This window comes from Mchenga conophoros, linkage group LG22 (assembly GCF_057382185.1).
Source record: "Mchenga conophoros isolate Kocher_MC1m ecotype Shallow Benthic linkage group LG22, M_conophoros_male_GT1.1, whole genome shotgun sequence".
Taxonomy (NCBI): domain Eukaryota; kingdom Metazoa; phylum Chordata; class Actinopteri; order Cichliformes; family Cichlidae; genus Mchenga; species Mchenga conophoros.
The window spans coordinates 22,964,809-22,977,730 of record NC_140546.1 but is presented as its reverse complement, the minus strand read 5'-3'; the positions used below and the strand labels follow the sequence as shown (position 1 = coordinate 22,977,730).

The window sequence follows — 12,922 nt, the reverse complement described above, 5'->3', positions numbered from 1 at the left end:
ACGCAGAGTGAAATCATAGAGTGAATCAACTGTATACAAGTGCTGACCGGACATAGTTATTACCCACATAGGTGTAAAATGACACACACATACACATACATTTCCAGGGATTTAAATGGCTAAAATGTGCTTAGATTGGCTTTAAGACACTGGCATTAGGGCGTTCAGCTAGCTGATACCTACAGTCCACACCTCTCCCTGTCTCTGTTTATGTTAACAGCATAGAGGCTGACTGCATCTGAATCCAGGAGCCTTTAGTTGAATGTTTAGGGCCTTGAGGAAATCTGGAAAAAAAAGCACTTTGAAGCTTTAAAGTTAAGCTTTTTTAAAGTGAATATACACAACTGTGCACACTCTGTGCAGACCAGGCTTAATATTCTGGGGTGCTTGTCTGTGTATACAAAGTATGTGTATCCAAAACTCTCCCAGAGAACAATACATGGTGTCTGTCGGCCAAATCAGCTCTTGACTGACAGCGCTGACTCAGGGTAAGACTGGCTGCCTTGACTCAAAGACCATTTGCCAGCTGTGTTGTGACATTTGGGTGAAAGCTGGCCCAGACAATACTTACTGTAACATGTTTCAAGCCCAACTCGTGACTTTTGGGCCACATCTGGCACACACTGCACTTACCATATTGGACCATCTTATGCTGTCTAGGCCACACATCATTTTCAGTGCTGTAATTAGTACCAAAAGCATCTCAGATTAGATCCAGATGTTATCCTGGCTGTGGAGTTTAAACTGAGTGAAAGCATGCCCGTTCACTGCATCTGAAACATTTGGGTCTTCTTTTGCACTGGAGTGTGAGCAGATCTCTTTTTGCTGTTGCTTTGCCTTCAACAGTGTCATGGATGTTTACACTCTGAATGACTTTCAGGCCTGGCTAACTTGGCTTTTCTCTTTTTCTCTCTGTCTCTGTTTCTCTGGATCTTTGTGTCTCGTCCCATCCGTCCAGCCATGCAGCAGGTGTTGGATAATGTGGGTGAGCTGCCCACCTCTGCCGGAGCCAAAGACATCGACCTGCTCTTCCTGCGCGGCATCATGGAAAGTCCCATTGTACGCTCCTTGGCTAAGGTAGCACACACACATAGCTCAGGGCAAGCAGCAGGGGGCAGACAAACCACTAGCCAGCTTCAAACTCCCCCACATGTTGCTCTCAGCAATGCTTTGCTTGCTCTGGCTGAGGCGTTGAAGTACAGTAAGGCTTTGATTAACACACAGTGCTATGTGCATCAGACCTAATGCATAATGACGTAAGAAAATTGTGCAGCTTTGCATTTCTGTGCCTTTTTTATTGACAGTGCATGCACCTACGAACACGCCTTCACTGCTGTTTGAAGTCTAGTGTGCAGTGAGTTCAGTTTAACCACAGCTGTAGCTCCTCCATACAGGGTCTTGTCATGTTGTGCTTTTTCAAATGCTCCCTGTAGAGCACCATATCATATCTACAATCACGGCTACTGAGCAAGTCTCACTTTCTGTCATTCACTCTTTGCACATCCAAATAAATACCAACAAAACCAGGAAGGTTATGAAAGGCAACCGCCATCTTTCCACTTTTCCTGAGCTTCTTTGTCTCACCCAGGCTCAAGAGCAGCTGGAGGAAGTGAAGCTGGAAGCGGTGCAGGACAATAACGTCGAGCTGGTGACAGAGATCCTGGGCGACATCAACAACCTCAAGGTTAAAGACGACAGCGCGGCTGAGTTGTCTCGAATCCTCCAGGAGCCGCACTTCCAGGTGAGCCAGAGCAAGAGCGAGCACAGTTAGGTAGGCTAGAACAGACGCCGTTAACACAAGCACTGGTTATTAACTTAGCTTATGAGGTAATATGTGGCAACCCAAAACACTATGATAAACCAGATGCTGTTTTACAGCACTGTACTTATAATGTTATGTCATAATCAATACATAAATTCTGGTGTTGCTGCTCTCTGTTGGCAGCAATAAAACTTTCACTGTCTCTTAAAAGCAAAGCGAATATTGACTCTGAATCTGGGAACAGTGTCTCCCTGTGGGCCTCATGAGGAATAAGACTTGTGTTTTATCTAAAGCGCTCTTGTTTAAATAGGTCTTAAAAATTGTATCCTATCATATTGGTTTTGGCTTTGCTGACTCTTCTGCTTCATTGCTAAATGTCCTCTTATGGCTTCTCTCTATTCTATATTTCTTCATTTAGCTGTTATGTATTGACCCTCCATACGTTTGTTGAGTGGCACATTGTATGTTTTCATCCTCTTTTCTATTTCTACATCAACATTCATTTCTTGATGCTCCCTGAGAAAAAGCGGTTAGCTTGAAAAGAATACAGCTTTTTAAATGCAATCATTTCAAATAATTATTGAATTTATATATTTCCAAGTGATGCACACTTTTTTCCACCTTATTCTACTTTTTATTATTAGCAGTAGTTGTTGTAATGTTACTGCACGTTTGTGAAATGGGGACTGCTTTTCATCTGAACAGTATGTCGTACTCTAAATGTTACAACACTAGCTACAGTGGCACAGATCAGATGTTTTGGAGCCTGCGCTCATGCATCAGTAGAACACTAACCTCTGTGCCTGAACTTAGCAGGGGCTTTATGCAGGCAGGGCCAATAGGAGGTAGATTTCTGAGCCGAGCGAAGCCCCTGCACCAATCAGAGCTCTTTGTGCCTTTAGCTGAAAGATAAGACTCTGTTGACCTACTGAGCAATAGAGATACGGAGGGCGGAGGGGGGAAAGCAGGCTAGGTGGGAAAAGGAAAACAGATATTACATCACAAACTGAGTGTTTGATTTTACAGACTTTTTGTATTTTTCACCAGTGAGCGGTTGGTGGTGATTTGGAACCAGTAATAATATATGGGGAAAAAGCAACTTGAATGAAAGCTGTTGGAGGGATACTCACGAATCAGACATTAAGTGATTAGATTTGGGTGGTTATCCATATTTGGGATTTTATCCATTAGATGATTGCTTTTTAAGCCGCACCTAAATTATTAATATGCTAGTTGGCTGTTTGGAGGTATAACTGTCCCGTTTCACTGTTATAACGTCTGCCAACAGAGCTTTTCTATTCACTTGAAACATCAAGTCACAGTTTTGTTATTAATATTACTGTGAGGAAGACTAAATTTCCAATGTGGTCACAAGTGACATTTACAATAAAACTACTGAGGGAATGGAACTCAGTAATGTATCGACTTTACTTTTGTGAAAGTGTAATTGTGCTTCTTCCTCTACAATAAGATGTAGTTAAGCCTTAGCACTCGCCTACCCTCTCCTTTTTTTTTCCTTTCTCTCAGTCTCTTTTAGAGGCTCATGACATGGTAGCCTCAAAATGCTACGAAGCCCCGCCTCCGACTGAGACAGCCAATGACGCAGCGGTGAACAGCGCTCTTATGCAGGCCGATGCCGTGCGCATGATTGGCATTCGAAAGAAGGCCGGGGAGCCACTGGTGAGAGGAGACTGCACGCTGACTGAATGTGTTTGCATGAGTGTGCCACATTATTTATCCATGGGGTGGCTGTAGCTCAGGTGGCAGAGCAGGTCAGCCACTAATCAGAACGTCGGTGGTTCGATCCCAGGCTGCACCCTGGCTGCATGCCAAATATCCTTGGGCAAGATACTAACCCCGTATTTGCCTACTGGTGGTGGTCAGAGGGCCCGGTGGCGCCTGTGTCCGGCAGCCTCGCCTCTGTCAGTGCACCCCACTGTGGCTACAATGTAGCTTGCTATCGCCAATGGGTGAATGACTGAATGTAGTGTAAAGCGCTTTGGGGTCCTATGGACTAGAAAAGCGCTATACAAATGCAGGCCATTTACCATATTTGTTTTATAATTCCATTTAAAATGCTCCAAAAGCTGCCAACACTACAAACATGGTCGATAGGTTACTAAAATTAACAGGGGTGAGGCTTAGCACAAACCCCAAGAATCAGACGAACCCTCCCTCGAGCCAGCACCTGGTGACAGTGGGAAGAAAAAACTCCCTTTTAAGAGGAAGAAACCTCTGGCAGAGGCTCCAGGCGCAGGGAGGGGGTGAGTGTGAGTGCGCAGGAATCAGAGGTAATAAAACATCCCTCTTCTTCCTCTCAGGGTGTGACATTTCGTGTGGAGAAAGACGACTTGGTGATCGCGAGAATCCTTCACGGAGGCATGATTGACAGACAGGGTCTGCTCCACGTGGGCGACATCATTAAGGAAGTAAACGGGAAAGACGTTGGCAATAATCCCACTGAGCTCCAGGAGATGCTCAAAGACTGCAGCGGAGGGATCACCTTGAAAATACTCCCGAGCTACAGAGACGCTCCTGCTCCTCCACAGGTGAGCACTTACAAGCACAGGCATGCACTCTCCTGCTTATGTAACCGGTGGCAGATGTTGGGTGGTGGCACCATCCTGACGATATGTCCTACGGCCTTCCCACAATCCCTCGCGCAGGAATTTGAACTCTGGGAGTCCTATTAATAACACTCCAGATGCTATCTAGGTCACACTAGCAGTTTCTGTGTCATGCACGCACTCCAAATACACGCACATGTGTTTGGAGTAATTTCATGCTCTCTGACATGCAGAGTACAGTAGTGTGTGACGCTGTTGTACAGTTCCCCTCAGACACGCTCCAGTAATGTCTTCTGTGTAAAAAAAAACAAAAAAAAACACACAAATATATATATATATACCTTGAATCTTGGAACACATAAACCTGGAAATGCTTATAAACTGAATGAAGGGCAGTAAAAGTGAATGAGACGTAATGCAAAATCACTTCCTGCTCTGTGGCTCAGAGCGCGCTGCACAGTATATTTCACTGGCTTGTTTTATTGCTTCCTCTGGCTGCTTGTTTAATCTAATGCTCTGGCCAAAGCACTTACCCTTTCTAGCAAAAGCCCATGCAGCGTGTTGACGCAGCATGAAGAGCTGTGTCGGCTGCGGCTGTGGGAAACGGGCCGTAATGGGTGTGAAAGAGCTGCCGTCACCATGCCGACGTGTGAGAAGCCATGCTGAGTTAAAGCTGCTTTGTCTTTCTTGTTGCTTTGTGAACGGCCATCTTCCTCTTCAATCCTAATTTAAGCGCTTCAGGAGCTCACACCTGTTCCTCTGTTCCTCACAGGTATATGTCCGGCCATACTTTGACTATGATCCCGCCAATGACAGCTTGATCCCCTGTCGGGAGGCAGGTATGGCCTTCAAGAAAGGTGATATTCTTCAGATTGTAAACAGAGAAGATCCCAACTGGTGGCAGGTGAGCCTTCCTTCACAGACTGTCTTTGACCGAACTTTAAACTTTCAATTTTCTAAATTTAACTTTGAACTGATCCACGCCAGGCATGTCACGTAGTGGGTGGTGCCACGGGTCTGATCCCCAGTCAGTTCTTGGAGGAGAAGAGGAAAGCTTTTGTTCCCAGAGACTTGGATGGATCAGGTGAGTACCCTACCTGTACTTCTTGGCAGTGATGCCAGACCTTTGTGTAAACACTCTGTGAAAGATTCCTGAGCTAAAACTCACCCAAGTTCTTAATGTTTCTCTTAAGCCGAGGCTGTTTTTGAAGGGATGGAGTGGCCTGTGAACTGGTTTACTGCCAGACCTCTATCACTTGTAAAGCTTTTAGCTGATTGATGGCAAAAAAAAAAAAAAAAAAAATGGGTAGTTAGTACTTTCAGTGCATGCCTGCCCCCGTCTGGCCAAATGCTGTAACAGCAAAGATATAAACGTGCATATTTGTCTTGCAGGAATTCTTTGTGGCACCTTGGCTGGAAAAAAGAAGAAGAAGATGATGTATCTAACAGCCAAGAACGCAGGTCAGAATATTCTTCATGGTCTAGATGTTTGGTTAATGTCTTCATTGTCTTTCTCTACAAGTGGCTAACAGCTTTGAAATGTCTTTGAACAGAGTTCGATAGACATGAACTGCAGATCTATGAGGAAGTGGCAAAGGTTCCTGCTTTCCAGAGGAAGACGCTGGTTCTGATAGGTGCCCAAGGAGTGGGCCGACGCAGCCTCAAGAACCGATTGATGGTCCTCCATCCCACGCGTTTTGGCACCACTATACCATGTATGCCACACTTGGGTTTCTAACCGCTTTTCTCAAATTTTGCTACAACAGTGCAACATTTACCTGATTCATGTCTTCTGTCAGACACCTCACGGAGACCCCGTGATGAGGAGCTAGGCGGCAACTCCTACCACTTTACCTCAAGGACAGAGATGGAGGCTGATGTGAAGGCCGGCCGCTTCCTGGAGCACGGCGAGTACGACGGCAACCTGTACGGCACAAAGATTGATAGCATTCACGAGGTGGTCGCAATGGGACGCACCTGCATCCTGGATGTCAACCCGCAGGTATGAGAGGGGTCCAAAGCGAGCGAATGTCAGTGGCAGGGTTATTTTCATGCAGTGAAGGGTGGCTTTGACATGCAGCATTTACTCACTGTGTTTGACCTTTAGTGAGAACATTGGAGAGTTTTATTAGGTGAAGTTTGGACCAGCGGGACTTTGTTTCAGTTGAGTTTGCATTGTTTCAGAAAGTTTACTTTCAGTTGAGTTTTTATTAGTTCCACTTTTAGGTTTAGTCTTTTTAATTAATCTAATATTGGTGGATGTTTGTCAGGGGAAAAGTTCAGAAATGACATCATATATCAGAGTCATGTAGACTTGCCAAGTCTTAGTGCACCAAAGCCTTATGAGACAGTGTGGTTTTCAATTGCAATTTCAGATCTACTTTTAAACTATAATAACCTTGTGTTAAAGGATTTGAAAAAATATGCTACTCAAAAGCACTTAAAGGAACACATTAATCAGTATAGCAGTATAGCATCAAGTCAATTAAACTTCTATGATATTGATCTGATCAGTTAAGTAGCAGAGGCGGTATTTAATGTTTCTTGATTGTTTTTTCACTAGTTTTCCATTTAGCTAAGGCCAGTCTCACTACTGTTATTATGAGGTGATACTTGGGCCCCATAGAGGTTGGACAAATGGTCTAACTCCTCCAAGATGGCACATCAACTCATGCCACTACCAGAAGGTTTGCTGTGTCTCCCAGCATTGTCTCAAAAGCAGTCGGGCAGTTACTCTAGGAGAGCTGGTGAGGCCTGAGAAAGGTCCTTAACCCGTCAACCATTAGTCAGTAGGATCGGTATCAGCCCCTTTGTGCAAGAAGGATGAGCACTGCTGAAGCTACAAAATTACCTGCAGTAGGACACTGATGTGACTATGTTTGACCATACAATCAGAAACAGACTTCATGAGGATGGTCTAAGGACGCCTAAGCGTCTTGTGGTCTCTATATTCACTGCCCCGACCATGGAGTCTGATTGGCGTTACCTGTAGAATACCAGAATTGGCAGGTCCACCACTGCCATTAGTTATCAGGATGAAATCCTTGGACCCATTGCCAGACCCTAGGCTGATGCGGTGGGTCCTGGGTTCCTCCTGGTGCACGAGAATGCCCGGCCTCGTGTGCAAAGAGTATGTAGGCAGTTCCTGGAAGAGAAGAACTCTGGGATATTATATAGATGGGCCTCCATCTATCCAACTTCCCCAGGGCCAGGTCCCTGTTCCAGATCTAGGAGGAGACCCCCAAGGACACCAGCCAGTCTCTCATAAAAAGCATGTCCCAACATTGTGAGGCATGCATACAAACTATTGCTGCAATGAAAGTTTGCCAAAATGTGTCATTTTTTTCACTTTGATTTGTGGGGTGTCTTTGAATTCAGACCTCTGTAGGTTGACAATTATTATTTCAAATAATGTGGCATCCTTTCATTCCTAACACATTACCTGGTCCGTGTAAGTATAGTATAATGAAAACATCTTTGTCTCTCTTCAGGCTCTGAAGGTACTGAAAACAGCAGAGTTCATGCCTTATGTGGTGTTCATTGGAGCACCAGATTTTGATACTCTTAAGGCCATGCACAAAGCTGTGGTGGATGCAGGCCTCACAACTAAGCAGCTCACGGTAGGTTAACAACACCCATGCGTAACAATGGGATGAAGTAAACACACACAAACAACCATGCTCTCTCTCACACACACACACACGCATACATAGTGATATGCTTGCATTATCTGTCACTGTTTTTTGACATTTGAGCCCTCACTTACATATCATAGGGATAACTGTGCAATATTTTATGTCAACTGTAGTCAGTCACAAAAACTATGACTGATTCACTGAGATAAAAGACACACTAAAGACATTTGAAAAAAAGGTGTGGTGGTAACTGGTGGCCAGTTTGCCTCTCATTGTTTAAGATTTTGTTCTCCCTCTGGTTTAATGTTTTTAACACTTTTAAGATTAAATCACCCTCATATGCTTTCTATGTGAGCCTTACTAAAAATAGACTGAGGGACAGGGTGGCTAAATATAAGTATGCCGATTTGAATGACCCTGTGGCCAAAACACTGCCTGGAAGCAGATCATGTTACTTGCTGGTCAAACAAAATCCTTCTAAAAGTACCTTAAATTACATACAGTCGTGGTGAAAATAAACTACACCGTCTATCATCTCTATCATTGTGCATATCAGAACAAAAAAATCTGAGATGAACAACAGCATACAACATATTATGCTATGTTCTTAAAGCCAAAATGCAGAAGCGTCATGTTAAAAGTGACATAAACCCCTTGATTTAGTAGAAGCACCTTTAGCAGCAATAACTTGAAGTATGACTTCAGTAGTCTCGCACATCGTTGAGGAGGAATTTTGCTCTACTCTTCTTTACGACGTTGTTTGAACTCATTTGTTCTCGGAAGCTCCCACCAAACCATTTGAATCAATCTGAGGTCTAACATTTTGACTGGCCCATTGCAGCAACTTGATTCTTTTCTTTTTCAGTCATTCTGTTGTAGATTTGCTGCTTTGTTTGGGATCATTGTCCTGTTGCATGACCCAAGTTTTAGCTGTTGGACAGATAGCTTTATATGTGGCTCTAGTGGAGTTTGGTATACAGAGGAGTTCATGGTCAACTCCATGACTGCAAGCTGCTCGTTTCCTCTGGCTGCATATCATCACACCTCAAACACAGTGCTTGGCGGTTGATATGAAAGTGTTTGTACTGATGTGCTGTGTTTGGTTGCTGTGTGTTATGGCCAAACGTCTCCACGTTGTTTTCATCTGTCCAAAGGACATTTTTCCAGATGTTTTGTGGTTTGTTCAGATGCAACTTTTTAAACTTAAGCATTGCTGCCATTTTCTTTCTAGAGAGAAGAGCATTTCTCCTGGAAACCCTTCTAAACGAGTTCGTTTTTTCCCTAATTGAATCATCATGAACTTTCACATTTATCGTGCTGAGGCCTGTAACCGGTCTGACCTTGAGGTGAATGTGTTTGGAAGTTCATTCCTGGGAAGACTGGCAACTGTCATGAATGCTTTCCACTCGAATGCTCCAGACCAGCAAGCTGGCAAAGGTTCTGCCTTTATGGAGGTCCTTACATTTGTTGATCATCAGTTAATCAGGCGATTTTGAATTGATTGACAGCACCTGGCCTCTTTTAGCAGCACCATATCAGCTGCACATTGCTGCTAATACGGAAGAAGTAAGGGTGTAGTTTTTGTCTTTGTCGTACTGTTTCTGCATTTTTGGCTTAGTTTTTGTAAGACACAGTCTGTTGTGTTATATTTTGTTCTTCTGTTCTTGAAAGACCAGGTTATTTTTTACTGTAACCTGAAAGGTAAAACCTTAGAATTGACAGAGGGTCTACTTTCTTTTTACCATGACTATAAATATCCATACACTCATCATTTGTCCACCTGTCCTGGTCTTCACTGTTATGTGCTGGACACTGACACTCATGCATACAACTTGGATTTATCCCCAGAACTGACCCGTCCTTCATGTTTCTGCAGGATGTGGATCTGAGGAAAACGGTGGATGAGAGCGCCCGCATCCAGAGGGCTTACTGCCACTACTTTGACCTGACCATCATTAACGACAACCTGGATAAGGCCTTCGAGACGTTACAGGCAGCCGTGGACAAACTGTGCAGTGAACCCCAGTGGGTCCCAGTGAACTGGGTATACTGAGGACTAGCACCACTCGTTACACTGTCCAGTCTACGTGGGCCTCAGTGACCCACCAACATGTATGCGTGTATGTGTGCGTGTGCTTGTGATCACAAAGGCCAAAGAAGACGAAGGGCAGAGATACTACTGCAAGTAATCAATGAAATCTCATCGCTCTTTCTCCTCTCGGGCCTGCAACTTTTTTCTACTCGAAACTCAAAGGGAAAGAGTGCTTATTTATTTTATAACTTTTTATGAAAGATCTTTCTATTCAGTGTGGGATTACGGTGAGAATGAAACAAACCAACCATGAGAAAAAAGAAAGAAAGTCGTGTCACGTGCTCGGGCCATACTTTTTTGCATTAATTTATTGTTGTAGTGTCGCTTTGTAGTCGTTTTCCTTCATTTTTAAATACTTCTATCAGTCTTCCCTCGCTGACACTGAGGATTCACGGTCGCCACCCGAACTCCAAAACAAAGACGAGGACAAGGCGATCGATGACAAGAACTTGAAGCCGTCATTGTCCAAGAAATCTCACGGTGTGGCACATGTTGAACATCATTGCTCTGTTTTCTTTTCACCTTCATTTACTTGAATCCTTAATGTTATTTTTTTAATGTCGTCGGCCCCAAAATCCTCAATCGGTTTTCTCCATGAGCGAGGGGCTAAAAAGCTCATCCGGTATATAAAAGAAAAACAATGTTATGACGTACTTTTTAAAAGATCAAACACCATGTCTGTTCATTTTCTCTAGTTTTGTTTTGTTTTTGCTATTTTTTTTTAATCAGCGTGATGATTAGTAGAGTGTAGCATTCAATCGTTTGCTTCTATCGTCTGTTTGTCTGCAGTATGAGTGTCACAGTGTCACTGGCCATCATCTTTACCTGCTACAATGTGTTAATGTTTTATTTTTTGTGAATGTGGCTCAAACCCACTCGCTCCTTAATGATCCTCATCTTCAGTGTTGCGGTTATGCCAAAGCCCTTGTGATCATGCTCTGAATCAAATATTAAATTCACAGTTCTTAAATCAGATACAGAATTGAGAAAAACCTGAAATCTGTCCTGGACTTCGTGACTTCAGGATAAAATGAGTATTAAATCACTTTAGGTGGATATTCGTTGCAATGTACAGTGAATACCATTTCAAAATGCTGAGGGTATTCTGTGACAGCCCTGCTGCCTGTTCAAGTGTTTCCACATCAACCTCATGTCTTCTTTTTACATTTTTATCAGCAAACTTGTGATGAATAAAATTTGATAAACCTCATAAACTAGTTTCTTGTTAAATTATGTGTGCAACATTTCCATTTATACCTCGTAAGATTCATTTCCGTCAAATCCAGACACACAAAAACAAAATATCAGACCTCAATACTTTGAAAAAAACTGCATTCAAGCAAAGTCATTGTGTCTAAAAACAACATGTAAACGTATTTGTGTTAGTAACCTCATACAAAGCGGATGCTTTATTACGTACACCTCTTCTTCAAATGTTTATTGCAAATGTCTAATCAGCCAATCAACTCAGTGCGTTTAGGTGCATAGACATGGGCACGTTGATTTGATGAAGAGAATGATCAGACTCCTAGCTGATAGGAATGCAACAGTAACTCAAAAAAACACTTATTCCAATGAAGGTGTGCAGAAGAGCATCTCTGAATGCAGTACGCTGAAACTTGAAGCAGATGGGCTACAGCAGCAGAAGACCACACCAGGTGCCACTCATGTCAGCTCAGAACAGGAAACTGGGGTTACAATTCTCACAGGATCATCAAAATTGGACAACAGACAACTGGAAACATTTCTTCTGCAACATTCAGATATTAGGACCAGAAAAAACACGAATGCATGAATCCATCCTGCGTCTCAACGGTTCAGACTGTTGGTGTAATGGTGTGGAGGATATGTTGTTGGCACAGTTTGGGCTCAGATATGAGTCTATGTACATTTCTGGCCTTAGCTGCTGTATAGTGGATCTTTTGGAATGAGGAGTTTCATTAATTTACTGTTACTATTAGAAAGTATAAAAAATAGGAAAAAATGCCCTGCAAAGTAATTATGACCTACAAGTTTGTACTTAATAAATGACAAGCTATTATAAGTTTAAGAAACGGTTTGTTTTCTGCAATTTGTCGTTTGACACAAACAAGAAGAAGAGCAGCAGCGCCCCCTGCAGTTTGTGTAAGGGAAAAAGCTTACAGCACCTGGTATTCCCAGGCGGTCTCCCATCCAAGTACTGACCAGGCCCGACCCTGCTTAGCTTCCGAGATCAGACGAGATCGGGCGTGTTCAGGGTGGTATGGCCGTAAGCGAAAGAAGTGCACACAAACTGACCTTTTATACATGCCAAATACCACTTTTTTCGCCAATTAAGATTCTGAACACGTTTTCCATCCAATGATGAAACATTTATTCCTACGGTAAACTTTTCACTTCAGCATAGAAAGCTGTTTAGAGTAACACGTCACTGATCTTAGATCGGAATAGCGTGCAGTTGGCTCTTAAAATCACCGCATTTATTTAAGTAACAAAACAAACTGTTTGGAGACGATCTGCAAGACAAAAGTCTGAGAAGTGCTCCTGAAGCATTAATAAAAGGGGTGTTTGGCATGTATAAAAGGTCAGTTTGTGTGCACTTCTTTCGCTTACGGCCATACCACCCTGAACACGCCCGATCTCGTCTGATCTCGGAAGCTAAGCAGGGTCGGGCCTGGTCAGTACTTGGATGGGAGACCGCCTGGGAATACCAGGTGCTGTAAGCCTTTTCACTGACACAAACTGCAGGGGGCGCTGCTCGTCTTCAGTGGACATGTGGAGCATTTTGCTTCCTGGTCAATCGTTGAAGTTCAAGGCCCTTTAAAATGTATATTCTTTACATTCAATCTTTTTAATATAAACCATAAAATATTTATGTGAAAAATTC

General features: G+C 43.3%; 1 protein-coding gene and 2 non-coding genes across 7 annotated transcripts in view; 2 read left to right on the top strand and 1 right to left on the bottom strand.

Moving 5' to 3' along the window:
* The window catches only part of pals2b (protein associated with LIN7 2, MAGUK p55 family member b), a 28,004-nt gene extending 16,734 nt beyond the window's left edge, over positions 1-11,270 (top strand). For 3 of the 5 annotated variants that reach the window (XM_085261721.1, XM_085261718.1, XM_085261719.1), the window contains 11 exons: positions 959-1,077; positions 1,589-1,741; positions 3,290-3,442; positions 4,084-4,311; positions 5,102-5,233; positions 5,317-5,413; positions 5,722-5,790; positions 5,883-6,044; positions 6,129-6,331; positions 7,821-7,949; positions 9,841-11,270. In XM_085261721.1, the coding sequence (XP_085117847.1) occupies positions 961-1,077; positions 1,589-1,741; positions 3,290-3,442; positions 4,084-4,311; positions 5,102-5,233; positions 5,317-5,413; positions 5,722-5,790; positions 5,883-6,044; positions 6,129-6,331; positions 7,821-7,949; positions 9,841-10,017 (1,620 nt within the window). In that variant the 5' untranslated portion in view covers positions 959-960 and the 3' untranslated portion in view covers positions 10,018-11,270. The remainder of the gene's footprint in view (positions 1-958; positions 1,078-1,588; positions 1,742-3,289; positions 3,443-4,083; positions 4,312-5,101; positions 5,234-5,316; positions 5,414-5,721; positions 5,791-5,882; positions 6,045-6,128; positions 6,332-7,820; positions 7,950-9,840) is intronic. The other 2 variants (XM_085261723.1, XM_085261720.1) reach the window with 1 other exon arrangement.
* A 921-nt stretch (positions 11,271-12,191) lies between these two features.
* Positions 12,192-12,310, bottom strand: LOC146549490 (5S ribosomal RNA). The gene has a single exon (XR_014890577.1). It is a non-coding gene; the product is annotated as a 5S ribosomal RNA (ribosomal RNA).
* Positions 12,311-12,642: 332 nt separating this feature from the next.
* LOC146549489 (5S ribosomal RNA) lies at positions 12,643-12,761 on the top strand. The gene has a single exon (XR_014890597.1). It is a non-coding gene; the product is annotated as a 5S ribosomal RNA (ribosomal RNA).
* Positions 12,762-12,922: the final 161 nt, after the last annotated feature.